Source organism: Daldinia decipiens, assembly GCF_022478715.1.
Source record: "Daldinia decipiens strain CBS 113046 unplaced genomic scaffold F4813scaffold_16, whole genome shotgun sequence".
Classification (NCBI taxonomy): Eukaryota; Fungi; Ascomycota; class Sordariomycetes; order Xylariales; family Hypoxylaceae; genus Daldinia; species Daldinia decipiens.
Window position 1 is genome coordinate 24,583 of NW_026054559.1, and position 26,198 is coordinate 50,780.

At 48.9% G+C, this 26,198-nt stretch overlaps 5 protein-coding genes across 5 annotated transcripts; 2 read left to right on the forward strand and 3 right to left on the reverse strand.

Moving 5' to 3' along the window:
* Positions 1-1,194: 1,194 nt before the first annotated feature.
* Positions 1,195-4,565, forward strand: F4813DRAFT_380721 (DUF1708-domain-containing protein; the record flags this gene model as incomplete). The annotated part of the gene is made up of 6 exons (XM_049245590.1): positions 1,195-1,384; positions 1,451-1,596; positions 1,658-1,751; positions 1,814-2,042; positions 2,096-4,413; positions 4,465-4,565. 6 exons carry the CDS (start codon positions 1,195-1,197, stop codon positions 4,563-4,565), a joined length of 3,078 nt encoding a protein of 1,025 aa, XP_049099545.1.
* A 3,466-nt stretch (positions 4,566-8,031) lies between these two features.
* F4813DRAFT_68920 (uncharacterized protein) lies at positions 8,032-10,414 on the reverse strand. Its single transcript, XM_049248772.1, has 4 exons — positions 10,202-10,414; positions 10,012-10,140; positions 9,774-9,930; positions 8,032-9,715 (listed from the first exon to the last, which is right to left on the reverse strand). The coding sequence occupies exons 2-4, from the start codon at positions 10,065-10,067 to the stop codon at positions 8,126-8,128; spliced, it is 1,803 nt and encodes a 600-aa protein (XP_049099546.1). The 5' UTR covers positions 10,068-10,140; positions 10,202-10,414; the 3' UTR covers positions 8,032-8,125.
* A 5,921-nt stretch (positions 10,415-16,335) lies between these two features.
* F4813DRAFT_69066 (uncharacterized protein) lies at positions 16,336-19,965 on the reverse strand. The gene is made up of 3 exons (XM_049248774.1): positions 16,887-19,965; positions 16,763-16,810; positions 16,336-16,712 (listed from the first exon to the last, which is right to left on the reverse strand). Exons 1-3 carry the CDS (start codon positions 19,883-19,885, stop codon positions 16,484-16,486), a joined length of 3,276 nt encoding a protein of 1,091 aa, XP_049099547.1. The 5' UTR covers positions 19,886-19,965; the 3' UTR covers positions 16,336-16,483.
* Positions 19,966-22,098: 2,133 nt separating this feature from the next.
* Positions 22,099-24,281, forward strand: F4813DRAFT_358967 (putative serine dehydratase domain-containing protein). Its single transcript, XM_049243282.1, has 3 exons — positions 22,099-22,764; positions 22,846-22,980; positions 23,046-24,281. Exons 1-3 carry the CDS (start codon positions 22,582-22,584, stop codon positions 24,168-24,170), a joined length of 1,443 nt encoding a protein of 480 aa, XP_049099548.1. The 5' UTR covers positions 22,099-22,581; the 3' UTR covers positions 24,171-24,281.
* Positions 24,282-26,056, reverse strand: F4813DRAFT_358968 (Actin/actin-like protein). The gene is made up of 2 exons (XM_049243283.1): positions 25,892-26,056; positions 24,282-25,819 (listed from the first exon to the last, which is right to left on the reverse strand). Exons 1-2 carry the CDS (start codon positions 25,947-25,949, stop codon positions 24,465-24,467), a joined length of 1,413 nt encoding a protein of 470 aa, XP_049099549.1. The 5' UTR covers positions 25,950-26,056; the 3' UTR covers positions 24,282-24,464.
* Between the last annotated feature and the right edge of the window lie 142 nt (positions 26,057-26,198).

The window sequence follows — 26,198 nt, forward strand, 5'->3', positions numbered from 1 at the left end:
GTTCTTTAGCGGGACCTATGAGCTTTTGATGCGGGCAAGCCCACTTGATGTGTCTGTGCTGCAGATTCATGACATGGATATAAATTCCATGTACTACATATGTAAGAGGTGAGGTTGAAAGAAATGGTCTAACCTAGGTTCTAGGTTCGGGTTGCTACATCTCACCATCGACGATGGCTTTTTCGGAGGAAGACTCTTGGTAAAGTCTGACCGGGTGCTGCCTGATTACCACTTCCCGCCCTGTAATTAAATTAGAGTTCTTGAGTAAGGACGCGAACTGGCAATGTATTCTCAGCTGTGTTTGGGCGGGAAAGTAACTTCTAAATACTTACGTTCTTGTTTAACACAGAAAATCTAACGGTGCTTTGACCATGTTGGCCAACGCAACCCCTGCTGCACCTTCTCCACGCATGCTGGACACATACTGGCCTATCCAATTACAGCTCTGGACCTTAACGGCGCCTACCTGGTGGGCTACCACTAGAAGAGCTAAAATAATCTCCTTCATTGCCGCTATGCCCGGAATAGGTAGTCCAAGCAGGCGCGCTAATGTACATTTACCACGCTTGGAGGTGCGGGTGTACTATCAAGGTAGATTTTGGGGGAGTAGCGAGGACGACTTCCTTGATCCGTCATTTATGGGAACCTCGTCGAAAAGTTTGGACCGCCCCTTAATATTATTATTTTTCTCCCCTTGGCGATTGGAACTTTTTTGAACTCTACCATGTGTGCATCTTGATACCCTTCGTTTTGCCGCTTCACGCATATTCGTGAACGCTTCAATTCTAATCGTTTGATCTTTCGTCACTCTTTCTTTTTCTTTTTTTTTTTTTAAATTTCTTTTTTACCCTTTCTGTCGAGGTGTGGTATCCTCCTATTGATTCATACCCTGGAGCTGGGGTTTTTTTCCCACCGGTAAAGGACATCTCAAAATATACCTGGTTCGAATACGTCGAGCTCCGTTGGCAAATACCATTCGATAATATTACTTGATACCCAACCCCCACTCTGTTGGCGCAACTCGGACAAATCTTCCTCTACAAACATTTTATGCGTTAGCCCGCGTCATAATTCGACTATCAAAATACCCACTTGTCTATATCCAACGTTCTCGAGGTTAGATTTACGTGGTGCTGTGAACGGAAACATTTTTCTTTTCCCATCTAGACGGGTACCTCAAGCCTACCAATCACCATGCCGAGCCTCTTCTCTCGAATAAGGGGTAGAGATGGCCCAAAGTCTAAGAAAAACGGCAATCTGGCTGATTTAGCAAACCAATTACCTAACAAGCCGCGCTGGGAAGATGCGTATACGCGAACGACGGTAGAACCCGAGGAGGTCCAGGAATTAGTAAAACGCTGCACGGAGGAAGTCAAAGCTAGGGGTACGAATAGCAGAAGAATCCCATCTCACTTGAGCTAGTGTAGGCTAATCTGTTCGCGACGCGTAGCTCTCGATCTTCCCTTTCTCCTTCTCCCATTTCGACCGACTTCTGATCCTAGCGCCGTGCGCACCTTCATCCGCCACTTTTTCAATGATGAGCAGAACCTACGCGGTGAGACCCTCGTACAGGAGCTACGGATGACCGAGCCTATGGTGCGTCTTGCCAACTAGACCGATATGCGCTAGTTTAAGAAATTCTCATTAACAAACTCAGGTCATTTCGGGTGTCCTAAAATGGGTATGGAGCAGATTGCTAGGCGGCGTTGTGGGCTGGGATGCCTACGAGCTTTTCAGAGTTGGAGAGCAAGGTACGACCTATCTATTTAGTACATGTGTGGAATATTATACTAAGGAATTGCTTATGATTTAGATTCGAATATGGCCCGCGATTCCTTCTCTACCTTCATTCCGCTGAGTGTCGAGAATCAGGCACGATCACATATCATATTCGACTACTTTGAATTACTCTCAGCCATCGCAGCTCATGGTAAGTCGAACGGTTTCGGCGGTCGTAAGCTGTCTCGCATGGCAGCTTGGTGGGCCTTCGAACATAAAGATACTGGCAATGGCTTCGACGGAGGATATAAATCATGGCTGAGGTTTGCGCACCCCTAAGCCCGAAATTTAAGATCGGTTCGCTAATACATCTTAGTGCCGCAGATGCGACGAGCCATCTGTTCTTTGCCTATCTCAGATCCTTATCACCCCAGCAGTCTCGCGCAGGTATTTCCATGCTCCCCATGTCCTTGCAAAAGTTGCTGCAGGAAACCGAGTATCCCCCGCAGGCGCCGTCATTATTGATGTCGTCAACGTACAGGGTCGTCATGATTGTCGATGCTGTGTCGTCCACACCGTTTGCGCTTTTACGCCGTGCTAATCATTTCCAATACCGCGATGAGGACCAAGCTCTTCGAGAGTTTTCTGAGTACGAGGATCCTGTGAAGGCCCTAACCGAGGAGTGCCGCAGAGTTCTTAAGGCGATATCTCTTGCGAATCAGTCTCAAGTTTCTAGCTCAAAGCATTCTACTGGCCTACGGGATGCGTCGTGGTCGCGATTCGAAGATATCGGCTTTGGGGGCGCTCTAGAGGAAGAGGACGAAGACTCAGACTCACTTAAATTTAGCCAAGCTCGAAATCCCCGTGGGCTACGGACTACTCCCGCGTCGGTCGCGAATCTTGGCAGACCAACTACTCCCTCTTGGGCGGACTTCCTATCGTCCGGTTTCGTCGATGACGCGCCGAACAGCCCCTCGAATCTCTTACTGCCCCCAGATAAGATTCTACCCCCCATCGAGATAACTGTTAGGCAGCGTAGCGCGCAATCGCACCGTCCACGTCTAGAAAGCGATCGTCAACTGGAACCTGGTGAATTAGCTAGTATCAGTCGATTCGACCTGGACGAGGCGTTCTGGTGGGTGTGGATGAGTAGTTTGGCGCCCGAAGAGACTGCAGAACGTAAGTCGGCATTTGGTAGGTGTTCTGTTCTTGAAACAGTTATCCGTCAAGGCCGATGGCTTGTGATGGAGGAGATGGTTAAAGGTGCAGCCCCGGAGCCCGATGCCGGCGCGTATATTGCGGAGAAGAAAGGCCTTTTCAGCTGGACAAGGCGTAACAGAGGAATTTCCCGAAGCAAGTCAACCGCTAAGCCAAGTAGCGACAAGAATGATCGTTTGAACACTGGTGGCGGTGCCGGCGCCGGTCTGAGCAAGACCAGCATCGGACCCGACCAGCAAGCCAAGATCCAGGCAGCGGCGCAAAAACTGCAGGCTAGGCAGCTTCAAGAGCAGCAGGCTAGCCCTAAGGCGGAACGTCGCGGACGTACGGATACCGAGGTGATGAGAGAAAAAACTCAAAGTATCCTTACCCTGCAACCAGGTGTTGTAAATGTAGCTTCACCGGCCATGAAATGGGCCAGCAAATACGACAAGGAAACTATCCGTGCAGCATATCTCGGTAATTCGTTTGCTGGACGTGGTGTATCACAAACGTCGCTTCAGATGCCTAGCCATCCTCCTGGAACGAATGGGCTTACGGCAAATGGCGGTAGCCCTAAACCGGACGTCCAGGAACACCCGCAGTCTCCTATTTCAGTTCAATCTCAGCCTGAACCTGAGCCAAAAGCCCCGGTGACGCCCAAACCCGCTCCGGTTCCAGCTCCAGTTCCGGAAAAGAAGCTTGCAGCTCCGCAACCGATTCACCCTGCTCAGCGGTCAGAACAAACTGGTCGAGATTCGCCTTTGCCTCCCACTCCGCGTGAAGGGAAAAGCGTAGAAGCAGCCCGCGAGACTATGCTTTCCCCTGAACCAAATAGTCCTGAGGGCAAGAAGCACAAGAAACTTCATAAGGAAGACAAAAAGTCCAAGTCTAGCGGGTTTAAGAAGCTATTTGGCCGAAATAAGAATCGACAATCCAAGCTACCCGAGAATGCCGCCGCAGATGTGAACAGTATGCTAGCAGCGCAATCTCAGTCCCCGGCCCCGGCGACTCAGCCGCCTATGTCCCCAGAATCGGTTGCATCTCCAGATCTCGAAGCTCTAGTGGAACGATCCGAAGAAAAGACGCCGACGCAAACCCCAGTAACGCCAGTACGTCCCGGACAAGGATATGAACCATCAATCGACGACAATCTATCTCGTGTTGATACTGCTGATGCCGCGGAAGCCCACACTGAGTTTTCCCGCTTTGATCAAGGTCCTCTCCTAGACCAGCCTGCCTTTATCCCCGATGATGATCAGAGTGTCGATTCTGCTGCGCCGCCACCTATTGCCAGACATTCTATTCGCCACCCCGCCCTGGATGACGATGATGACGATGATGCGGGAGCTCCGTCACCAAGCGTTCCTATGCAAGACCGATGGGCCGCCATTAGAAAGAATGCCGCCGAACGGGTCACTCGACCAAGTGAAGAGCAGAGCCGGGGTGCATACAGTAAGACGACGGACGATGGCGACGAAACCAGTGGCGAAGAGAGTAAGCACCCTACTTTTTATGCCTAGTAATTCAACCGCTAACGTATAGCAGCAATCGAGTCCCGGGTAGCCCGTATCAAGGCCCGTGTCGCTGAGCTGACAGGTAACATGGAGGGTGCCAGCAGCCCCGCAACTCCCTCCAGTCGCCGCTAGGAGCGATGTTTTAGATGACGACTTGGCTACGATACAAACGGATGTCTGCATTATGAATTCGCCTGCATCTGCACGCCTGGAGTTTTCTTCGGACACGCTCTTCGCTTTATTCATACTCGGCATACCAAGGCCGATTGTTCATTAATATCTGGCATTAAGCACTTTTCTTATTTCGATGATACCATTAGAACATGACCATCCCATGTTTCTTTCGCAGCCAGAACCAGACGGGGAGAATTTCGGTTTACTAATTTGAACTTTGACGTCCAACGTGCAAATACAGTTGGAATTTTCCAAAATCAGCAGCTATTCGGTCTCTTACGAAAATCGCTTCAAGGCGACAGTAACCCTGGATGTAAGAGCGCATAGCTTGGCTATGAGCCGGAGATTTTCTTGGGTTGCTGTTGCATCTGGCGTGGAAAAATTACAAAGCACTACAGCGGACTAATCCTTTTCGGTTGTTTTTCTGGCTTCCGAGGTGAAGAGTAATGAGACGACGAGGGGTGGAAGATACCCATTCGCGCGCGCGGACTAGGAAGAGGGGAAGAGGAGCTTGGAAGATACCTTGGTGCTTACTTTGTTTGAGGGGGGGGTACTTGACGCGTCTTTTTTTCTTTTCTTTTTTTTCTCGTTGATTTCTTCGATGGCAAATCTTTTTTGGGCAGCTGGATTTTTCGGTGTGGGCAATAGGCCACTAAAGTTAACTAGCAGATTATTATCTTCTCTCCAGATGTGAACAAAGCAGCCAGCCAGCCCGCCAGCATCCAAAGGCGAGGCCTGAGGTTCGATTCGGGAGCTAGGCGCTAGGCTTTAAATACCGTTTCCGGTAGATATGGATCATCTCAATAAAAAACATTGTGTGAAACCGATACGGGATTTTTCGCTGGTGGAATCATTTCATTGTCTAACTTTACTCTGTCCCGGAATCTGGGTCGAGATACGTAGGGGATCGGCATAAGGCGGAGTGCTCAGCTGAGCTAGGATAGATATCTACACTTGCTTAGACTTAGTTATAGGGGTACATAATATTTATGCTAAAGGAGACGGTTTAATCCTACTGTAGAGTATAGTGCATACCTGGGTACCTAATACAGAGCATACTCCATCGCAAACTATATCCGTATTAAATCAAACACCTACCCGCGCCACGTCCATACTCCGGCTAAGCGAAAGCCTAGTCGCGGTCCCGGCCCGGCCCCCGAGCCCGGACTTGGCACGGTTTATATAAAACATAGCCATCTGATCTGCTTAGCCTCTACTCGGTTTACCTGGTTTGCCTATCTGCCTCGTGAAGAGGTCAGACGATGCAATCTTATGTCTTCCTCTACGCAAATACGGATAGATAGATCGATACGAAGTGCTAAGCTGAGCAAGCCACGGCCGACCGGTGAACAAGTAATACAAGATCCTAAGCTAAAACTAGCCACCGGTGACACATACCGCATCGATCTACTACCTATCTACCCGTCTATCGTTCACCGGGCGGCTTCGTGAGACAAGTGACTTGTCTGTCAGCTAAGTATTATATACGTTTTAGAGCCTGGAGGCATAGTCGAGTCGCCAGGCTAGGTTAGGTGGGTTGTTTGCCTCTTACCCCTTATATACCCGTCTCATCCTATCTCACCTCGCCATCTCGCTCTTCGTGAGCCGCTCGCCTGCGCCTATTCGTCTACATAGCCTGCTGGCCTAGTACAACGCAACCCCGAACCATAACAGCCCTAGCTAGTCAGCCCTACGACCTGAGCTATGCCTTACCTCTCCACTCACGGACGCTATAGCTTAGTCCCCGGGTGCACGGCATACATCCCAAGACCGTACATTTCTGACATCTGCTGTTTAGTTGGCTTAACCAGGTATAATAGGACGACGGCATGCAATGCAGGTCTGAGACAGCGCAGATAGGGCCGCATAATAGTTTCGTGGCTAGTTATTGGCTTGCTACCATGGACTCGGCGACTTGGCGTTCGTGATGCATGCATATGCGCGGACATTGTATGCCTACGTTCGTAGCATGGTACGGGAGATATCGTTGTTAAGGGGTGGGGGCTATTTTTCTCTCGTCCCATCTCGATTCCCTAACTTGGCTGGACTAAAATCCGGTCCGTTTCCCGTGTTGCCCCGTCCCTACAATGCCGGATCCTTCGCTACCCCCTTTCCTTCCCGACGGCATGCGTGGGGAGGTAGTGTTAGCTGGGCTAAGACGATGGCTATAGGGGAAGTGAACGATGCAAAGACCTGTACTGTGACAATGAATAAAAGTATGGATAGATATATAGTGTAGAAGTTAAAGACTAAGAATGCCCTGACGCCTCGTTCATCCTACTTATCTCAGATCAGACACGAGATTCTATCGTATCCTAATCTACATACTCACCTCCTCTTCCACTACGCACGAGAATTCGGAGGAAGCATAGACACTAAACACGGACCGAAAAGAAAGAACATGGGCAAAGCTTATTTGTTTACATACCTACCGTATGTATGCGTATTCATATAAGCCCTTCCCAAGACCGGCAAGTTAGCTCAGCTACCTAGGATTTACGTCCGTAACAGACACAGCTCGTTACTCAGCTCGCCGACTAGGGGGTTACCTATATACATTCAAGCCCTGCCAGCCGGTAAGCCACGACGTCATGGCTGACCCGTAGGATGTAGCGAATCCTGCATTTCCGGTGCCGATATTTTCTCATTGGTTAATATCTGCCGGCTCTTCATCTGAACTACCTAAGGCCTTTTAGTTAGTAGCATCGAACCCTTAGTAGATCAGCAAGACGTGATGATCGACATCATTTGAATTTCTCGAACCATTGCGCCCCTTTTCCTATACACGTAGCAATAATGTAAACCACCAAATCGCAAACATCATAGCAGAACAACGAAAACGGGCAAGAATCAAGGTCAATGCTAGTCTCATTCAGGATATGGTAACATATGCCCAATCCACCACTGGTATCTCTAACAAACAAGCCTAGGTAAATCAATCAAACTGTAATAGTGTACAAGCTGCAAGTTTCCACCAGCCCCAACGCCGTCCCGATGTTTCGTCTCTCACGCGCAAGTTTCCCGTCTCTGACTTTTTTCCCGCGTAGAAAATGCGATATCAAGATAGCAAAGTCACACACACCACACAAGTTCCCATTACTCATGCGTCATGTCCGTCTCTCTAAAACAGCGAGTAAAGCTGTATTGTCGTATGGTTATAATGATTTTGATAAAGGGGGTGAAAACTTTCAATCAATTGCAAAGTGACCATAAAACGCCCCTGAGCGCCACGCCATGCTGTAGAAGTGAAGCAAAAAGTAGTTGCATGGCGTCAAACATAAACGAGCGAATTCGCCACAGGTCGAAGTCGAAACTGGCAAATGCCGGGTAGAAGGCGGAAAAAACAAACGAGGTATCCAGAAGTTCGGCACGAGATCCAGTTATAAATGTCCGTCGATGCTCTCTAAGATGTTGTACAGTTGCGAGCTGAGTCGCGATATGAATACGAATTAAACTGAAACGGGATAAATATATAACTAGCCAAAAGGCCCCAGAGTTAGAATCATGACGGCATGCCATTAGCCGTCAACTCTTATTCTCTTGGGCTCGCCGCCTTCTGGCCCGTCCGAACCATGACCGGCCGTTATATCCGGGCTCTTCCGCTTTGTAGCGCTCGGTCCGGTGTCGTCCCTCAGAAAAGAAGGGCCCGAACCAACCACCGGCGTAGCAAAATTCAGAGGACTCGGAAGTGTGTTACTATCAGTACCCCGGAAGTTCCATTCCGGATAGAAACTGCTGGGACTAGGCAAGAACTCGTTGTTAAGAAACCTTGATGGGAGCGCCGATACGGGCGTATCGATGTTCATACTATTATTCTGAGTTTGAGGATGGGGTCTAGCGAATGGATTTGGCGGCCCAGTGGCTCCCGCAGATAGCATAGCCGATGCTGATGGCGAAGGAGGGGGGAGTACTACCCCAGTCCCGGGGCCTTCTATGCCGTTCCGGCGCGTCACTTGCGTGGTCGTGTCCGTGGTAGTGCGGGGTGAAGTGGCCGTATCACCACCAGCTGTACTACCGTTGTCAGACTGCTCCTCGGGGATCTGTACCTTTAGACGGGGGCGCGCTCCGCCGCCAACCTTTAGGCTGTTCGAGCGAGAAGGAGGGGTGAATGTAGTCTCGGGAATTGTAGGAATAGAATTGCGAGAATGACTCAAGTTAGAAGTGTTAGAGCGCTGGGGAAGAGGAGGGGAAGAATCGGATTTGGATCGCGAAACGGCGCTCACGTCTACCGACTGCGATCGGCTTCCATCATCCTTTGTCCGGGGTTCCGCGTTGAACGAGGCCATATGCTGAGACAAAATCGATCGGTTCTCGTCAATCGGAGTGAAAATGCTATGTTGCTTACGCTGCGGCATTTTCTTGATCGCGGACACAGTATCCAATCGAGGCTGGCTGGATCTCTCCTGGAGCGGTTCGTGCTTCGGTTCCACGGGCGCAGGAGGTTGTTGCGGTTCCGGCGCATGCTGGTGTTGGTGCTGGTGCTGGTGCTGCGGGGGCTCTAGATGCTGAGGGGGCGGTTGTGGAGACGTGTGAGGAGCTTGCTGCGGTGGTAACTGGTGAGTAGATTGCGGCGGAGAAGGACGCGGAGGTTGCGGGGGTCCCTGCTGAGGATAGCTAGGAGGTACGGACGATCGGCGCTGGTCTTCCATATACTGCTGGACTTGTACAAGCGGCTGAGCATTGCTGTATTGGTATTGAGCTGGAGCTGGCGGCGGGATTCCGTGCTGGTAAGTAGATTGGCTCTGCGGGTTGTAGATAGCTGGCTGAGGCATATACGCGTATCCGTTGGTAACTGGCTGGGGAGGTCCCGGCTGAGGGACGCGCAGGTCGCGACGAGGATCATTTCGAGACGATGGACGAGACACGATTTGTGGTTGCGGTGTGTGGCCCCGAGGTGCGAATGGCATTCCGTTAACGGGAGGCGAAGGGCAGGGAGTATGATGCCTCAAGTGTTGGAAAGGATGTTGGCCTTGAAAATGGGGAGGGATCATCTGGGGCTCGACAGAGCCTTCGTGGCCATGCGGAGGAGTACCTTCGCCATCTTCGTCGTCGTCGTCATCGCCGCCATTGAAATCGTGCGGTCCTTTATGTTCGTTCGGAACACCATGCTATCCCTTTGTCAATCATACTGCCCCCTCAATTTTTACGGGGACGGATGAAACCAACATATTGGTATCTTGTGATCAAATCTCTCATGTCGCTCGAGGAGTACTCGTAGAGCTTCTTATTGCTGCCGAAGATAAACACGGCGACATCGACGGAGCAGAGCACGGACAGCTCATGCGCCTTCTTGAAAAGGCCGCCCTTTCGCTTCAGGAACGTGCTATAGGACAGAAATGTTAGCCATTGAAAGCGGACGCGATTTGAAAAGTCGAAGGACTCGGATTGTGGAAGGGTAGCTTACACAGAGCGGTTTCTATCGTCCTTGATAGCTTTGATCTCAATCTTTCTCCGTCCCATTTTGTCGACTGTAAATCTAAGATAGGTTGAAGAAAGAAATATAGAATATAGAAATGTGAAAGGAACAAAGTAGGTAAGCGATAAGGCTTCGCCTCCCAATTGCCGCAGGATTTCTAACTCTGACGGGTATGAATTCCTCGAGTCGGTTGACAGCGACTACGCGACGGGTAGTAACGTAAAATATATTTGCCCATCCAAGGTCCGGTCCGTGAGGAAAGAAAGGTATGATTATATCTGACAGGTAGGCTAGTATATACTGGACTAGAAGTGTATGGTACCGGGCTGGACAAGTTGTGTCGAGCGATGACTTAATCTGACGTGAAGGGGCTGAAGGGCTGTAGGTGGTAGGCTGTAGTATTATGTGGTCGAGTGGATGCTGGCCGAGTGGATGATGAGTGAGTGGATATGGCAAGTTAGATATGGAGGGTTAGGAGGGATAGCCGGGTTCTAATATTTGAAACGGGTCGGCGGTGGTTTATGGATGGTTCTTGTTGAACGGGTTTATCCACGGGAGAGAAGGTGGAGGGGCCGTGGTAGAAGTATCTTTCTGAACTCTGGCTTCTTGGAGAACTTCTTGGGGATGATGTATAAAGTATGGTTTAAAAGTATGAGTATGGTGCACGCAGTAAACAAACTAGGCTATGATGGATTGTCGTCTCTTTTTTTTCTTTCTTGAATCAGTTTCCCGAGATATACATTGATACAATACTTCAATCGGTGCACTACTTGGGACTTGCAGGACGATGGGGCTGAATCTGGCGTGGTTGGTTCTAATAATAGACAGAATCGTGTTCACTCGAGTTTTTTTGTGTGCGGGAGAAACAGAGAAAGTGGGAAAAAGGTTAAGGAATTGGGGGGGAAAGGAAAAGAGAGGGAGGGGGGATGGTGTCACACACACTTCAGGACAAGTTCTGCTTAAGAATTTAAGCATGCTAAACCAGGTGAGGCCTAGCTGACTAGCTTAGCCAGGTTAATACTTCTTAGCATTAGTTAGCCAGGTACTTTGCAAGGTAGACCCTTTCGCTAGGAGCGGAAAGGTCCTAAGTTAACCGTTCACCGACCCACTTCTCTACATAGTAGTGTACCTAGGTACCTCTTCTAACTTCTGCCATTGTCCGCTGCAGGTGTGCTGCAACACTGCTGTGGTGCACACTACAAAGTACACTATAAAGTACACTACGCAGCTACGCAGCTACGCAGCTACGCAACTATATAACATATGTATATACACTAAGCTATCAAGTACCCACTTAGATATTGCATCTACCTGTCTACGTATACGCAGAAATATACAGTTTCCCAACTCGGTAAAGGTGCATGCAAACCCAGCCTTACGTAAGTCTGATGGTTGGTTAACAGATGGGTTTAATGACTTAAGAGGCAGTTAGGTACCTTCCAATTAGCTATGCATGCACCTACCCTCCTAGTTACACTAGCCCAGCCTGCCAGCCCTAGCGTGTAGCGCGACCGAGTGCCACAGGGGAGAAAAAGACCCCTGGCAGCAAGCCCCGGCCGCCTCTTTCTGTAGCCTGTTGTTTGTCCACTGCAATGGAACTGCGAGCAACAGCGCAACTGATGTACTACATGTACAGATGGATAAAATGGCGGAGGCTGCAAGGACCAAATGGGTCAAGCCAACGTTCGTGAAAGTTAAAAGAACAGCTATGTGGCTTAGACTTACCGCAAAGCGCCCAATCGCCCTTTTGAGAAAGTCGAGTAGAGAGATACATCACACGATACACGATACACTCTAGCCTTGCAGATTTACCTAGGTACAGCCCCAAAGGGCAGAGACGAATCGGTATCCGGACAATTCGATTCTTATTTTCGCTCACTTAAGGGATTCAGATCATTGGTACTGCGCATCGTCGTCATCGATCACTATTGCGAACCTCTTACCGCGACTCGAGCCAATCTAGCTAAGCCAACCTAGCTAAGCCAATCAACGCTGTACCGTAGTCCGTGGCTCGAAGTTCCTAAAGAATCCTTATCCACGAGGAGAAAAGTTTCATCACTTGAAACCGCCCCCAAATTGAATTCTCATCCCTCCTTTTATATTGTACACGCCAATCACCCATCCCTTGCTGCGTAGATACATATTAGATATGGCGGTACTTACGCTAATAGAGCCTCATGATGTATACAATAATACGTATTTTACCCACATACATAGTATGTACATCGCAAGGTATAATTTCAGGGGCCGGCGAGATAGGCGAGCATCAATTAAGCTTCGATGTATAATTTACTTCTTTTGCTTCTCGAACGTCGCCAATTTCTAAAAATCTTGAGTTACACCCGCGGCGTCCAAGGTCATGTGTTCTCAGTGTAATAGAGTCCCTTGAAACTACCGCACCTTGAATTTTGCCGCTCGCTAAGCTCGCTAGAGATTGACTAAAACGTGCCAGCCCGTATATTTGCCCTTACGCCGTGCATCTTCGCGGCTGCTGTCTAAGACTATATAGCTGTGCCGGCTTCAATATGGATAATATCCATAAGGAGAAGACCCTTGCGGAGATCTGCGAGCATCGGGTCCGGGGAAAACAAGTCCAGAACAGTCTCTGCCTCCGTCCTTACCTATCACATCAGACGGGTCTGTCTGTTTCTACGTAATAGCACTTAGATAGATGAGGGTACATGTTACGCAACTTGCAGACTTTGACGCTTGCCTGTCTGCTTGTTTCTCCAAGTATAGAAAAGAGGCTCATGATTATAGAAACGGCATACTCTTGTCGGGCGAGTCCTTGACCAGTATAGCACCCCTGCTATTGTAGAATCGCGACAAAGCCGCAACGGTTGGTGAAGGCGATCGACCAAACTCCATCACCGCTGTTACCCAATCTCTGCATTTCTAACTTGATCCGCCATTCACGGGGAGTATAACCAAATCTAAGCGCGAGGGACGGAGTGTTCTTGTTGGCGATTCGGTGCCGAGCCCGTCCTGCACCAACATGCATAGTACATTTCTAGCATTGTTACGATACTCAGTAACACAACACGAGCTTCGAGACTAATTGGGACGGTGAAATAGCGTAATAGGTAGTAGGTTGATACAAGGAATAAGGGGGGAAAACAAAAAGGTCGGATAAAAACAGTTAGGGGATAGAACGGTAGGATCTCATGTCGCTTGGCGGCGCAGCCCCTCAAAATCGGGGCCGATATCTAACGGCGGTTAAGCGCCCGGGAACGGGAGAGAGTCCTATTTTTCCAACGAAGAAATCGCGTGTCTCTAGCTGCAAGCAATTGCATTGCATATCACAAGGCTGGGTGAGCAGATGTGTGCAATCAGCAATCAGAATCTATGATTTTGCTATTTTATAACTTTTGCACCTTGCACGCATTCGCATCGCATCTGCATCTCGCATGGCCCCCCCGGGACCCGGATTGGCTTGTGTAACTTGACTCGATAGGTTAGATATTCCACTATGTACAACAGCCGAGCCGAAAATGCTAAAAAAAATAGGCTATTTATAGAACCATCATGTGGCCCCACCGCACTCCGCATCCTCACCTTGCTATCATTTCGACCAATTAGCCCGCAATCTCGCGCAGTTATGTGGGCTAATCTATCCCCAACCCGTCATAATTTGCCCGAATTACTGGCCGAAGCAAAGCAAATTACCCTCCTGGCAGACATGGGTAAAATCAAATCAAAATTAGTTACTTGTTCACGTTACGATGTGCGGAAAATTTAGTTGTAAATGATGCTACTGCTACTGCTACTGCTACTATATGCATGTCATAGCATCCCGTATTCTAGGACGAAAGGAACAAGAAGGAAACGAGGCTAAAGGCTTTTTTGGTTTTGAGACCTGACACAATATGCTACGGACAAGTTTGAAAAGTAAACTCCGGGATCTCCTTTGCGGCAAAAACTTAGGTCTGGTATTGGAGGGGTGATCACTGCTTATCAGGATCACTACTGCATACCGCCCAGTACCTGCAGAGTGCATGATCATGATCCAGTCTCAAGAGGGAAAGGAAACAAATGAGAGGATTTTACTCTTTCTCTTTCTCTCCCATGTTGTGGAACGGCTAGCAGGGCTTCCAGAAGGGCTATGGAAACTCGATGAGATTATGAGAGCGGCTGATGACAATTGCCTACTTAGTACGCATATGGGACGTTGGTAATGATGGTGGTTATGAATTGCTTTCTTCGACTGCGTAGTGCCTACGTAATACGGCCAACCCCTTGAAGAAATGATAGCTCATGCTGTACTGTTCCCCTGTCCGCAGTTGGGCTAATTAATCCTTTATCCCTCTTTTTGAGTTTTGTTATTCTTCATTCTTCATGATGTTAGGCCCGATTGGTTCACTCCTTTTCATCCCGACAAGATTGGTTACGTCTTCAAGGGGCTGATTGCTGCATTCTGGCATTCTCAAGTCTCTTAGCTGATTTCCAGTGTGTGTGTGTGTGTGTGTGTGTAGCTGTAGTAGGAATAGTATAAGGTCCAGGAGGAAGCTATGCAAGTAATGCGGGATGGAATTCATAGCTCGTTCTAGCCACAATCCATACACATATTCTAGATACCTTCTAACTGCTAATTTCAATTTCGATCGTGGATAGGATCGCATATCAATGTTACAGCACTTAGGAAAATAAAAGTTTAGACAAAGTGTCGGGACCGGAACACCGGGGCCCAATACATCTACGCTTTCTACACTGCCTTACTCCTTGCTTTTTACGTCCTCTACTGCCGCCCCCAAAACAGCTGCGCAAAGGACAATAATCTTCCGTTGTTGCTTTCAGCCCTCGCCCTGCATTGTGCCATGTTGCTGCCGTGCTCGTGTCATGCCACGGCCTGGCAACGTGGTAGATCGATTTGTTACGTATACCAGGTACCTATGTCACCTAAATCGCGGTATAGAGGTTGTCAGAGTATAAGTTAGAGTATAAGACTGGTCAGGCACACACAAAATCCCGTCATCCAACTTGAGACTAACGATTGTTCTATATTCTCACACAGTGCCTACCTACATAGTTAATGTAGGTACATATATGTATGTCTTAGACGTATGATTCTATCAAGCTGCCATCCTATTCGCTGCCCGCCTTTTTCTTGTCTCTAGCGGTAAATGTCTATCTGCAAATAATACGCGTGTCGCAATATTGAGTCCACTTCCGTAAGTACTGTTGCATTTGATTACCACCTTTCCAGATAAGCGTTCCTCTTCAGAGTTTTCATTACTACCTACCTCACCGCATCTCTTCTATTGCTGCAGATAGAGAATAGCTAAAGCAGTAGCTGCATAGGCGCCTAGGTTATCAGAAAAGGAATTAAGAGAAAAGTTTTTCTTTCTCCAACACGAATAGAGATGCAACGATAGAGTAGGTAGACAAAGATATATCAGGACGTACCCGGAGAGCTCTCCGCATCCACGTGGCACGGACATGCACGTCAGTATTACATACCTCTAAAGGCTGACAGCATAGCGGGTTTGTGGTAATACTCTCGCACCAATTGCTTCTAAGTATAGCAATATGCAGGCGTTCGAGCACATGGCACATGGTTTCGCTGCTACAGAAGTCTTCTAGAAATGATCAAGTCCATTTTGTTATTACCGTCCTATCTGCTTAGGCGCTCACCACCATTCCAGGGGTTCGGTTGGAGGGTTGGAGCGGGAGACTTGTATACAGAGAACTACATGCAGTCCAACCACGTAGAGCAGGTGGTTGCACTGGACCTTCCATCGTCGAAAGCAAATTGCAAATATCCCTTGAGAATATTGTTGTAGCTATGTAGAGCCATTCTCGAACCTAAACACCGTGCCTATGCTTCCAAATTTGGTCATGCCCCGAACCATTCCTGGGTGTATCAACCAACTCGAAATTACCACCCTAGTGCCTTTTTGGGTAAAAAACAATCGACCTGCCCTATGATCCAGGGACCTCAAAGAAATGAATCGGCGTGACCGAGAAGACAAGGGGAGGAAAAGGGGAAATAGCTATACACCAGTCGTACTAGAGAATTATAGCAGCCTCGCCTTAGTCCACATCGCCTCAATTATCATCCCATACAATCGAGATTCGTCAAACGTAAATCTGTTGAAAAAAAACATAATTGAACCACCACAACCGCCTTCAACGTCTTCCTATTTCCCGTTACTCGTTAGCCGATGATGGTGCGGCAGACGGCGCTCCGAAAGAGCCAAATCCGCCATGGTCGGCGCCCCCATTGCTCGTTGTGATTGTCCCGTTAAGCAGGGGACATTTGCTATATCGGAAGTTAGCTTATATGATGACTTTGTAATTACTATGTATATGAACGGGATAAAGAGAGCGGGGCCTAATAGGAAACGAGTAAGACTGTCTATGTATATTTAAGAACAAGGCGATTAGTATCGGCAACGTTATAGGCCGAGTAGCAGCGCGAGACGTGATTCTAGTTTTAGGGATCATAATGTTCAAGGCAAGTCTAAAGAGAGCAGTAATGCCAGTACCTTTTGTTTGTTTTGATGTGTCCTACTTGTCCGCAGTTGGCACATTTTCGAGTCGTGCCGGCTGATGCCTTATCACCAGCAGGCGGATCCGGAGATGCGTCAGGGTTGGTGTCGTTGTTCTTCTTCTTCTTACTCTTGCCTTGCTTCTCGCGGATTTGGCGTCGATCTTGGTTCTTGAGGAGCCTCGAAAGCTCCTTGTCAACACTACTAGGATGTTAGATTTCTTTTCTGAGGTATTTAACATCAGTACTTACAGTTTCTGCTTCTCGCGATTGTCATCCGCATCGGCAGTAGGCTGCAGACTATAGACACTAAAGTTGAAAAATTGTATTAGCATAGGCTGATTTCTATTGTATGCGACAAGTTGGATCGACTTACTCTCTATTCTTTTCCTCAATTTCTCGGCGTTGTCTTAGATAGCTCCTTATGACTGTTTGATTATCTAGGACGATGGTTTCTGTGGTTATCTCTCCGGATTCGTTCCGCTTCCTGCGAATGATCTTGAGCTTCTTCCTGCCTGAACGGCTAGTAGCGCTGAAGCGGCTAAACTGGCTACGTCCGTCATCTACCGGCGCAGGGGTCGTATCTGGCTGTCTTGAATTGAAGCGATCATCCTCATTAGCTGTATCGAGAACATCTGCGTCGTCATGCGTAGTAGGGTCGCTAAGTGTGCTCTTCTGTCTCTCCCAGATCTGATGAATGGCTGCGTTATACATGTCCTGCTGCTTCTTGACGTTGTACGAATGGCCGCCGTTCGCCTTCCGTTCGCGTTCAATCGCATCTGCTGAAGTGGCCAAAGGGCCCTGAACAGCATTTATATAGCCGCCCTTCATAGAGGTCTTTATAAAACTAAATCCAAGGCCATGGCCGGTAGGATCGCCTTCGCCGTGGAGGGCCACCATAGCCTTACCCGCGCTGGCATCGATGAAGTTTTTAGTAAGTTCCCACGGTGCCATTCTAGCTATTAATGGTTCTTCTGTGTTTTCATCATCGTCTTCCCTGTCCTTAGGATCGTAGCCGGCATTTGCTAACGCCTCCTGGCCGATTTGCATAGCTTCGATCAGGCAGGCATCTTCTGGTTTGATCATGGATCGTATGGCAGCTTCGTCCATGAGCGTTTGCCCTTCCGGCAAAACCCATGTCTTCCTCTCTCTATCATACAGAAGAAACTCCTTCATCTTCTGCCTGTTTTGTGGGTCTGGCTTCTCGAATACGTGGGGCGTGATCTCGTTGAGGCCCACATCCTGCGTTTCCTTCTTCTTCATCATGCGATATGCGATCATCTTGAGACGGTTCTTCGACGTATTTGTGACCTTCCTGGCATGGGGACCGGGCACCTCCAATGAAGGGAACGTCTGCCCAACTGTATAAACATGATCAATTTTGCGAAGATAGAACTTCGGACCTTCGGTAGCGTTTGTTGAATATCCGAGAATGAAATCATTTGGCCTAGGCTCATGTCTGAAGATCGGCGCCCGGTACATCTCGTTGTGCAACGTAGGGACCGTCTCGCCTGGGTCTACAGTGCCGAATATAGAGAAGGGCGATCTATCTTCTGGTAGTAGCAGGTGACCTTCACCGATGTCGAGTTTCGGGAGCTTATCCTCGTCATTTCGATCTTTGCGGCGGTAATAGTTGATCACGCGACTACCCATGCCAAAGTTGGACATCATGATGGGGAATTGCTCGCAGTATTCGAAGAGAACTGCTGTGGAGTTATCGTTTAAGCTGAGATCTTTAGTATTACGGAAGATCTCCTGGTTGGTCTTCCCCTTCGTATCTTTTCGCCTAACCTTCGTAGCTTTGCGTACGCCAATAGCATGCTTCACGATCTTGTCTAGCTCAAACCTCTTGCGGTGATGCTCCCAAGGCTTGACGTCAACCTTGGTTCGGTAGAAGGGGAAGGTCAGCTTGAGCGCCGGCAAGCTGTGCTCGACAGAAAGGTTAGACAGAGTGGCCCTGACTTTGCTCTTGTGGTTTGCCTTCAGCGCCTCGTACGCGTCATCGTTAGAGAGATTAAAGTGATGCATTACATCTCTTCTTAGCTGGCCGTTAGCCATTCGCTTGGTTTTCTCCTCGACCTTCGGGCGCTTAGATGGTCGCTCCTTCCCTCCATCTTTATCAATCAAAAGGTATGGGTCGTCATAGTCTAGCCTGACCTGTTTGCTAGCTCGTCGTGTCTCTCCGAGGAAGTCGTCAATATGGTGAGTATCATACGATGATATTTTCGGGAGACCGGGCTCGTATCTACGTCGCTTTTTCGTAGCTTGCGGCTGCAAGAATTCTCTTTCCCAATCATCCATTTCGTCATCGTTATCGACGACAGCGGTACCCTTCTGAATAGATGAGTCGCCATGCGTGAACGAGCTCCAGTCGTCGCATACTGTGGCAATCTCGTCTAAACTGAAGCCCCCAATAAGTGACTGTTCTGAGTTCGAGGTGTCCGAGTAGTTATCCGTCGCGTCCAAGCCCCGGTCCTCTTCGTCATTGTAACCGCCTCTCTGAGCGGCCAGAGCACTCTCCGGGATCCTAAATAGTTTTGAGGAATCGGCTTCCAGTTCCAGCTCGAGCTTGGTAGGCACAAACTCGGGAGGATCCCTGTCCTTATTCGGGGGTTCCTTGTATATGTATTCCGCGGGCCATTCTGGGAATAGCTGGTTGAAGAAGAGAGTCTTATGTTTTGCAAAACCAGGGAACTTCTGCGCCAAGAGCTCGTCTACGTTCTCAGGAACTTTCTGAACTGTGGTGTCTTCTTTGCTGACCTGGTTCATCCATTTATCTATGGACAGGTTATACTGGGGGAAATTGAGTCTCTGCCTCTCCTCAAATGACATGTTCTTCCAAGCCTCGTCCGTAACGTCGCGTTCTTTCACTAGTGCAGCCTTGGTTGGCATAGTTAAGCCGCCCGAGGGTTGCTCCGCTGCCGCGTCGGCTGCAGGTGGTGAAGATGGAAAATCGGGTTCGCCTTCGGGGCCGCCTCCAAAGAGGTCGTCTATATATTCGTTCTCATGGCTTGTGCCTTCATCTTCAGTAAGACCAGGAACTTGCGAGATGCCCGCACCAACAGCACTAGAACCGTCATCCGAAGCTAGGTCACTATCGCTAATATCTTCGAAATCGATGGCGTCTACTGCCTTATCCGTCTGGTCGATTACTTTATCGCCAAATAGTTCGAGGTTTTCCGGCATACTAACCCTTCCCTCATCCGAAAATATTTTGTTGATATCATCTTCATCCTGCTGTTCTTGTGCAGCCCAATCGATAGTCTTGAATGATTGTCCATTTAGCTGGTCGTGATCGGGCTCCTCCTCCTTAATGGTGACCCCATCTACACGAACCAGACCCGAGGCCGGGGAACTTGCTATTAAACCGTCCATGGTATCTTGCGCGATTCTGGCGTTGGAAAGGGACTTGTCGACGTTGTCGGAGACGTTCGCGAACGGAAGGATGGCAATGTGCTAGGCTACTTCATGTCAGGATAATACAGACGCCACGCGTATGAACTTCATCCGAAATATAGAACCAAAGAGGCGCGAGGCTAGCAAGCAAACCACGCGCTAGATGAGACCAGAAAAAATAGACTCTTTGGGATAAAATTGAGATTGATTCGTAGATAAGTCAATGAGCTGAGTGGTACTGGCTTGAAATTGGGAAGTCGCGTTAAAGTGGTACCAAGATACAGAATACGTCCTTCTAAACCGCGGGGGAAGCCTTGACCAAGATTGAACCATACGTACCTACTAGGTAAGTTATATACATGTACCCGGGGGTTGCCCTAGAAGATAGATTGGTATGTCGAGATTTTAGATGAGCATTTCTTAACAATAAGGAGACTAAAAAAGACGAATTAAAAAAAATAGAAATCAAATAGTTTCTGGTAGCCATGTGTCTTTTGGATTCAACACACGTAGTACATTGAATGCACCTTCAATACTAGGAATAGTTGAGCACACATATCAAGAAGTGTACATAAGATGAGGTGTGGAAGAAGTTGAATCCTGGGGAGTGAAAAACCAAAAGCTTGACCTACATACCTACCTACATAGCACTTAGAAAGAAAGAACCAAAAGTTGTGGGTCAATTATGTGGCTAAATGGCAGGTACCTACGTAAATCGTGGTTGCCGGTTACCTTGGTATGGAATATCTACGGAAGTACTTACTTAGTCAGCTGGCCTATTCCCAAAGTGCCTATCCGTCAGCTTTCAGCAAATGTTGTGAAACCAAATATTTACCTAACCTACATGTATTTACCAATAAAAAACTGCCTCCATTGTATATGAGGTATTCCCGCAAGGCTTTAATATTAATCACAACAGTACATTCACACTTGTTCAAACAGACATCCTCTTTGCTAGTCATAATCTCAGATGTCTCTATTGTTTCTCCCTCATTATATGATTAGAAGTCAACAGGTTCACTTTATAAAAGACCAAGTGATTATACCAAGTCGGGAACTTGAAACTTACTCTATCAGGGCTTGATATAAACCTATTCACTTCTTCCCTCTGTCCGACGTCTGTCGAAGTTCAAGTTCCCTACGCACTACTTCGTAGGTCTGCTGCAATGATTACCCCGCAGCATGGCCTTTGCATTCGCGGAGCACCCGAGGCCAAAATCGTACTGAGATCTTAAGGTCCTTTTACAAAGGAACATTCTCTACATGACAGTCTGACGTCGTACTTGTTGCCGCGCAACCCTCTAGGAATCCTGCATCAAGTACAACACTGGCCTTCTCATAGGATATTTGATTCGGTAGGCACACCGATAACGACGTTTTATATGTGCTTATAAAAGTCTCAACCGGTGAAAAATGCAGACTTTGCTGTAGCTTACCGAAGTCATGTGAACGGAGGAGCACTGGTACCAAATCACTATCAACCACGTATCGGCAGAACCCAACAATATTTAAGATAGCATTACTACGTTGGGATTTCTAGCGAAAGTCGTGCCAAAATTCGAATAGCTCGGTTCTTGTTTTACTTTCCCTGTAATTATTCAAGTTCAATATTTTACCCCTTATGATTGATTAGCTTCTGTAGGATTGCGTACAACAGTTATTCTAATAGTCCCAGAATAAGGCAATATACAAAGTCCTATCTAGGATATCAACTGTTAAGCTACAATAAGTGTCATCCATGAGGCTATTATTGTTCAACTATGATCTTCCTAGTCAAAGTAGACAAACTTACAGATATCAAGCTATAGCTTACCCCCTATATATCATAAGCAATATCCTAAGATAACCCACAATATAATAATCGGATTTTAACCCCATGATTTCTATGTGAGTATGTGCGGGTGCGGATCCGAATGCCACGCTAGCGAGTGATATTGAGGCACCAAAAGGCTTCGTTCTTTTAGCCCGGATAAGCGTACAGCTACCGCACTTACATGCTTAGACCCGAACAGGTGGAACGCGAGTTAGGCTACGTAGTATATTTATTTACTCAGCCATTTTCGTCTACGCAAAGAGTTTCTATTATGGCTGCGTAAGAGAAACGTGTATTATCTTGGCGATGGCGTAACGGGAGAAAATGAAGGAAAGAAAAGCAAAAGCAAAAGCAAAAGCATAGACACTATCTACGTTATCGTCTATAGTAATTGATCACTCGGTCTAAATTCTACACACGAACATGTTTTAACTTGATAGCCTATCCACCATGACGCAACGTACGAACCCATTCATGTAAGAGTCGTTACATCGTGAACCACACTTACGATGCATGTGGTTTCGTCGTGGTGCATGACAGCCCAACCAGCTCCAAGTTAGTATACCGAACTTATTCTAGCGGTCGGTGGGTCACGCGTCGACAAGCGCCCTTCGGCGTATTCCTAGTCCTAACTCTACGATGTAAGGCACCGAGTATAAGTGAACCTAATACCTACTCGGGTATTATAGCTATCCCTACCCATGTCGAGCTTACCGGGAACAATTGTGACAACAATCAGATCAACGAGCCGTTACCTGCTAAAGCCAACCCAATACCGAGCTCGCGGGATCTATGTGACAACTAGCGCTAGGTAACTAATACGAAGCAAGCCCGAACGGATCAAAGCAAGGGAATCACCACAATGGCGGCGGTGCAAGTAAACAAGGATCTCCTTCGTGCCCAGTTCGTGGGTAAGAGCCTCAGCGAGGTTATCACGCCAACTGCCGTATTAGATCTAGCCAAGATCGAGGCAAACTGCAATTTGATGCTCGAAGCTGCTGAGCGACTGCAGCTTAGCTGGCGGGCACATATCAAAACCCACAAAGTATGATTTGTTAATCTCGGAGTGTTATAGATGCTTATCACAAAGAAAAGGGCACCGGGCTAACCAGATCACCCCCCTTAGACTGAGGAACTCACGAGACTGCAAGTAGGAGACAAGAGCTCTGGTCCGGTAAACCTGATAGTCTCCACGGTTATCGAAGCGGAAAGGCTCGTGCCCCTACTAAAAGAATACCGGGACAAAGGGCGAAAGATCAACGTGAGCGGACACCCTTTATACCCGTTTCTATTCCTCGGGTCTTCTAACTCCTATCACATACGCAGGTCCTCTACTCATTCCCCCTCTACGCATCATGCCTCGACCGGCTCGCCCGCGTGTCTGCGGAACTCGGCGCCGGCGCCCTATCAGTCATGATTGACCACGTGGACCAAGTATCTCTCCTAGCAACCCTGGCCTCCAAATCTAGCGGCAATCCCCCTCTAGTCTTCCTCAAAGTCAACGTAGGAACCAACCGCGCGGGTGTCGTCCCCGGCAGCCCCGCAAGCAACGCCCTGATCGACGCGCTACTTGCCTCGGAAGAAGCCGGATCCTCAGTCTTACTAGGCGTATACTGCCACGCCGGGCACTCGTACGCCGCGCGCAAGGACTGGGAGGCCATGGGAATTCTGGGAGCTGAATTCGAAGCGCTAAAGCAAGTAGCCGAAGTTGTCCGCGATAAGCGAGCATCGGGAAAAGACCCTCTAGTCCTCTCCGTCGGCGCAACTCCTACGGCGACTACAATCCAACACCCCGACCTAGCGTCCACAGACGGCGCTTCCAACGGTCACGGCACCAACGGCGCAGATATCCTAACCACCGTCCCAACCCAACACCTCAAAACACTCCTCAAAACCCTTAAAGCCTCCTCCTTCGCGCTCGAGGTCCACGCCGGCGTGTACCCCACCCTCGATATCCAACAACTAGCCGCACACGCGCGAGACCTCTCCCTGCTCAACAGCAGCATGATCGGGATCAGCATCCTTGCGGACGTAGCATCAGTGTACCCCGCGCGCGGCCCAGACAACGCGGCCGAAGCCGTCGTAAACGCAGGCAGCATCGCGCTGGGGCGCGAGCCGTGCCAGGAGCCGGATGGGAAGCGGTACTCAGCGTGGGGGCTAGTGATGCCGTGGGGGGTGCTAGCTAACTCCCAACCGGTGCCGGGCGCAGATTTCCCCGAAGTTCATGGGGGATGGCAGGTCGCGAAGATTAGCCAGGAGCACGGCGTGTTGCGGTGGGTTGGGCGGAAGGCAGATGAGGCTGCGCTGAGCGTGGGCCAACGTGTAAGGATTTGGCCGAATCACTCGTGTATTGCGAGTGCGGGACATGCTTACTACTTAATTGTAGATTCTAGGAATGTAGGGCGCGAGGACGAGGTTATTGATGTCTGGCCGAAATGGAACGGGTGGTGATACATGCAACGGGAACAAATATAAAAGGGGGTTAAGGGGCAGACGGAGAGGCGTCGCGGGATCACATAGGTTAGACATCTACCTAGTGAACCAAAAGCAGCATAGAGAATCATCTATTTCTATTTTGACTTGATCTTCATGTAAAGTTATTGCCTAGTCCTAATTTTGTGTCCTAGTAGAAAATACAAGGAGCCCCAGCCCGCTTACCTGCCTGGCTGTCTACAAACTCCGGACGCCTGAGCGGATAGATATCCGCTTTTATTATCATGAACTTGCAACGGGGGCCTGTGACGACTACTTGCATCGCTTCTCAACAATTCCCGCACCGTTCTCCTCGTACTCCTTGCGCGAGATCCACATCTGGTGGAACGTTCCTAAGCTTGCGAGAATGCTACCTCCAATCCACGCACCGAAGCGTCGCTCCGTAGTCAAGCCGGGGGCATGGAGCTTAATTTTCATGCCCGGGTACATGGCCATTAGCTCGTTGTTTAGACGGTCGCCGAATCCGTTGAGCAAGCTCGTGCCGCCCGTCACGACGATGTTTCCTAGTAGGTTAGGTCGCAGATCTACATCAACCGCATTAATGGCAGCCTTGATCAGCTCTGGAATAGTCTGAGCCTTCGCTACACCATCCGTCGTTGGTAACGCTGCTGTCTCATCCCACATGCCCTCCGAAACTCTAAACCGCTGCTCTCTCCACATCTGATTTGACCCGTTCGGCATTTCAAACACGCGGCCGGGCTGTGACCTTACGAGGTCCTCGTTGCCTGGATTAGAGTACCTACCAGGGCCTCGCCAGACTTCGACGACTGATTCCTTGTATTCGGTCAAGAGGCGCTCCTCCTCGTAGGTACGGAACGACGGGTGAATCTCGAAAGGGAATTTGCGTAGCCTCGCCTGAGCGGGCGCTCCCGCATCCACAGGGGTCTTATTTTCGATCATAAAAGACGGCACGACGTCAATCTTAGGGTCGTTGTTCTCCCACATGGTCCGGATTTGCTGTGACAACCATAGTCCTCCCACCGGAGACTTCTGGATCGACCGCTTTAGGATCATGCCGTCGTGGATAGCTGTAACGCTCGTGTTCGCACCACCGACATCGATAACTAGTGCAGAAGCCTTGCCGGCGGCGAACGCAGCGCATACAGGCGTTCTCGATAGCCAAAATGCAGGGCAACCCCAGTTCTCCATGGCAATTTCTATCGACTTCTCCCGCGCCTTACCGGAATTCCACGGCGCTTCGGTCATCAACAGAGGATTCTCAGCCAGGGGCTTTTCCTGCTCCTCTATATCTTCCATAGCGACGTCGCCCTCTCCGTCTTCAGCCGGGTCGTTAAGACCATTCTTACTAGGCGGCGTTGGCTTATCCGGTTGTAGGCGCTTGATGAGGGTATGCTCCCAAATCTTAGTTGCAGCATCCCAATCCTCGACTACGCTTTCGCTGCGCGACATGTAGTTTTTTATCTCCAAGTCGGCGCGGGGGATCAAGCACTCGTCGCCAAAGACTTCGCGGTACGTGGCAGCTTCGCCATCGCCATATTTTACGCTGCCATAAAAAGAAGGGAGGACCGATTTGGGGACATCTTCGCCTGCGAAACCAGCTCGTGTGTGGCAGTAACCGGCATCGAGGACGAGGGCTGATACTTCGTCTAGTGGAATGTGTTAGTATAGGCAGTAAAGAAAAGAATCGCGAACCGAGAAGACGAGGCTGGTATACTTACCTCCACCATAGACGTCAAGCGGCTGCTGTGTATTTGGAAGTGGTTGTTGAGAAGACATTATATCGGTTATAACAATTTTTGTAACCAATTGTATAACAAATTGAACAAGTCCTCCGACAAGGTTGTGGTGGGAATTGAAGGGAATTCGATGGTTCGCGTCGAAGGTTGGAGCTCTAAGCTTCTCTAGCCCTGTGGTCGTGCCTGTGGCTGGTGGATAGTACATACATGTACCCGCATCCTCTTACATGCATATTCTTACATGCATATGTACCTCGAAGTGTAAAGAAAGTGGACCGCGCTCTTCCTG